The sequence below is a fragment of the Clupea harengus genome, chromosome 21, assembly GCF_900700415.2.
Source record: "Clupea harengus chromosome 21, Ch_v2.0.2, whole genome shotgun sequence".
Lineage (NCBI taxonomy): Eukaryota > Metazoa > Chordata > Actinopteri > Clupeiformes > Clupeidae > Clupea > Clupea harengus.
In genome coordinates, this window is record NC_045172.1 from 26,212,192 (window position 1) to 26,216,555 (window position 4,364).

Genomic DNA, 4,364 nt, shown 5'->3' on the forward strand with positions numbered 1-4,364 from the left:
AGGTGCGCCTCGCAGAAGGACGCCATGCACACCAGGCAGGTCTTCGCCGCCTCGCGGCCCCCGTCCGGGCACTGGTCACAGGGCACCGCCACCGCCGCCGCCGACGACAGCCGCCCGTTAGCTCCGGGTTTAGCGGTGTCGTTAGCTCGCACGCTAGCGCCCTGTGCTCTGCGGATGGTCTCGCGCGCGCCGCTGCTCAGCTTGTTGCCCTTGCGCAGCTGCTCCATGGCCTCGGACAGCATGGTGTTGCGGTTGAGCGGCGGCTGGGGGCTGAAGGTCTGCCGGCACTCGGGGCAGCTGTAGACGCCCGGCGACTTCTTCTTCGTCTTCTCCGTGCTCCAGAAGTCGGCGATGCACGCCATGCAGTAGCTGTGGCCGCACGGGATGGTCACCGGGTCGGAGGGCAGGTCCAGACACACGGGGCAGTTGAACTGCTCCTCCGTCCAAAGCTTACTCATCCTGACCGCCGCGAGAGAGACAGAGAGAGAGAGAGAGAGGTAGAGGAATAGAGAGAGAGAGAGAGAGAGAGAGAGAGAGAGAGGTAGAGATAGAGAAAGAGAAAGAGAGAGAGAGAGGTGGACAGGTCTCACACGTCCAGAGGTTGTCAGGAGATGAAGAGTTTGAGAAGTCAGAGAGAGCCTACATGAACTCCTTGTGTTGGCGAGAGAGAATGAGTGTGTGTGTGTGTGTGTGTGACAGGAAGAATGTCTTATACTGAGGTGGAGTCAAGCTGGAGTGTGTGTGTGTGAGTGTGTGTGTGTGTGTGTGTGATACTGAGGTGGAGTCAAGCTGGCGGAGCAGGTTTGGGGGAGGTTTCTGCTCAGGTAGTTCACACCATCTCTCTATCTCTATGTCTCTCTCTTTCTCTCCCTGTTCTTCTCTCTCCCTCTCTCTTTCTCTCTCTCCCTCTCTCCCTCTCTCATTCTCTCTCTCTCTCCCTCTCTCTTTCTCTCTCTCCCTCTCTCCCTCTCTCATTCTCTCTCCCTCTCCCTCTCTCCCTCTCTCATTCTCTCTCTCTCTCCCTCTCTCTTTCTCTCTCTCCCTCTCTCCCTCTCTCATTCTCTCTCCCTCTCCCTCTCTCCCTCTCTCATTCTCTCTCCCTCTCCCTCTCTCATTCTCTCCCTCTCTCATTCTCTCATTCTCTCCCTCTTTCTTTCTCTCTCTCCCTCTCTCCCTCTCTCTTTCTCTCTCTCCCTCTCTCCCTCTCTCATTCTCTCTCCCTCTCTCATTCTCTCTCTCCTCCCCATCCAGGCTATATCTGTCTTACTGGAGGTACATTAGAACACACCAGCTTGTGGAATAACTTGTAGGTTTAACACATTCATTACACACATTCATTAAACACATTTATTAAACACATTCATTAAACACATTCATTACACACATTTATTAAACACATTCATTACACACATTCATTACACACATTCATTAAACACATTTATTAAACACATTCATTAAACACATTCATTACACACATTTATTAAACACATTCATTACACACATTCATTACACACATTCATTAAACACATTCATTACACACATTCATTAAACACATTCATTACACACATTATTTACTGAATGATCTAGATATGAGTCACATTAATTAAACACACTATTTACTGAATGATGTAAGATGTGAGTCACATTAATTAAACACAATAATTACTGTATGATCTGGATGTGAGTCACATTAATTAAACACATTAATTACTGTATGATCTAGATATGTGTGCACATTAATTAAACACATTAATTACTGTATGATCTAGATATGAGTCACATTAATTAAACACATTAATTACTGTATGATCTAGATATGAGTCACATTAATTAAACACATTATTTACTGCATGATCTAGATGTGTGTCACATGATTACCTGAAGTTCTCTCTTATCAGTCTGAACTTCCTGTCTGAGAGTGTGATTGGCTGTTTGTGTGTGTGAGAGAGAGTGTGTCTGTGAGAGTGTGTGAGCCTGCTGAAAGCTGTTTCACGTGAGGTTGTGTGTGAGTGTGTGTGAGTGTGTGTGTGTGTGTGTGTGTGTGTGTGTGTTTGTGTGTGTTTGTGAAAGAGTGTGTGAGCCTGGTGAAAGCTGTTTCATATGAGGTTGTGTGTGTGTGTGTGTGTGTGAGTTTGTGAGTGTGTGTGTGTGTGTGTGTGTGTTTGTGAAAGAGTGTGTGAGCCTGGTGAAAGCTGTTTCATATGAGGTTGTGTGTGTGTGTGTGTGTGTGAGAGTTTGTGAGTGTGTGTGTGTGTGTGTGTGTGTGTGTGTGTGTGTGTGTGTGTGTGTGTGTGTGTGTGTGAGTGTGTGTGTGTGTGTGTGTGTGTGTGTGTGTGTGAGTTTGTGAGTGTGTGTGTGTGTGTGTGTGTGTGTGTGTGTGTGTGTGTGTGTGTGTGTGTGTGTGTGAGTTTGTGAGTGTGTGTGTGTGTGTGTGTGTGTGTGAGTGTGAGTGTGTGTGTGTGTGTGTGTGTGTGTGTGTGTGTGAGTGTGTGTGTGTGTGTGTGAGTGTGTGTGTGTGTGTGTTTCCTCATGTGAGTTTCAGTCTCAGTCATAATCTTCCTCCCTCCTCTGCTGTCTGTCAACTTTGTTTCTATCTTGCATTCTTTGTTTTGTTGTCTTTCCTCTCTTCCCGTCTCGACACCTGTGTGTGTGTGTGTGTGTGTGTGTGTGTGTGTGTGTGTGTGTGTGCGTGTGTATGTTGTCTTTCCTCTCTTCCCGTCTCGACGTGTGTGTGTGTGTGTGTGTGTGTGTGTGTGTGTGTGTGTGTGTGTGTGTGTGTCTGTGTTGTCTTTTCTCTCTTCCCGTCTCGACGCCTGTGTGAGTTTGTTTTCATGTCACAGCTCTCTGCTGTACTGAGTGAGAATCACCTCTAGGGGGTGCTATAGGTACGTCTTAAAACAGGAGGCTGTCATTGTTTGTGTTGATGGTCAGATAATGTGTGCTTTTGTCTTCTCAGCTACCTGCCTAGGCCTTTATGTCACAGATCACCTGTGTGTGTGTGTGTGTGTGTGTCGGGTGTGTGTGTGTGTGTGTGTGTGTGTGTGCGTGTCACTCACTCAGGTGCAGCTCATTAGCATACCAGCCAGAGATTAGGCAGTATCAGTGAGAGCACACACACACACACACACACACACACACACACACACACTCACACACACACACACACACTCACACACACACACACACATGCACATCCTCGTACCAGCACCTTTCTGGCCATTAGGGTAATGAGCTGGACTGGTGATATATATTTAAAACATGTTACGGTGTTATATTTAGAACATGTTACGGTGTTATATTTAGATCATGTTACGGTGTTATATTTACAACATGTTACGGTGTTATATTTAGATCATGTTATGGTGTTATATTTACAACATGTTGCGGTGCCATATTTACAACATGTTGCGGTGCCGTGAGGAAGGTCTGTTAACGAGTGAGAATCCTGTATGGGACTATGCAGTTCCGCCTTCCACCACAAGGTGTCCCATCTGCCCCTGATCGGACAGGTATGGAGATAGGTACACACATAGATCTACAGTAATGAAGAACTACACACATAGATCTGCAGTAATGAAGAACTACACACACACACACACACACACACACACACACACACACACACACACACACACACACACACACACACACACACAGTACTGTAGAACTACACACACGCAGTAATGAAGAACTACACACATAGATCTGCAGTAATGAGGAACTACACACACATAGATCTGTTGTACTGTAGTGACACATACAGTGCTGTGTGTGCATACCTGTGTGTGTGAGTGTGTGTTTAGGAGAGAGAGAGAGAGAAGCTGTGTTGACTGTATTATTGAAAAAGCCTTTAATATGTCTATTGGCTTGTTTCTCTTTGATATTGTATTTGTGTGGCTTAGCAATGCAATATAAGAGGAACGTGTGTTTGTGTGTGTGTGTGTGTGTGTGTGTGAGTGTGGTGTGTGTCAGTGTGCAGTGTTGCGTCTGAACGCGTTCATTGAACGAAAGTTCATGAACTCGTTCATAATTTTGGTGAACGTGAACTGAACGTACTGTATTACTGCCTGATGAACGATACTGTGAACGCGTGTGTTCTGGTGTCTGTGAACGGCACCGTTCACTCTTTTTAATTTCGTTCAATAAGGTGCCAGATTTCTAGAGACTTCCAGGCGAAAAACACACCGTTAACAATCCTGTATCCAGGGGTTGCCCAACCAGTCAATCGCTGCGTGTGCTTTTTTCTACTGTCTATGCCTGGCAAGTGTGAGAGCGCCGAAGTTGCGTAGAGGCAGAGAGCGGTATTGCAGACAGATAGAGATAGAGAAAAATTATAGCTCGCAACATATTTAAAAAAAAAAAAA

The 4,364-nt window shown here is 46.1% G+C and overlaps 1 protein-coding gene across 1 annotated transcript in view; it reads right to left on the reverse strand.

The window, feature by feature from the left end:
- trim25l (tripartite motif containing 25, like) overlaps positions 1-458 on the reverse strand; it is a 7,531-nt gene extending 7,073 nt beyond the window's left edge. Inside the window, exon 1 of the mRNA XM_042702870.1 lies at positions 1-458. This exon is cut by the window's left edge and continues 208 nt beyond it. Within this exon, the coding sequence (XP_042558804.1) occupies positions 1-458 (458 nt within the window).
- Positions 459-4,364: the final 3,906 nt, after the last annotated feature.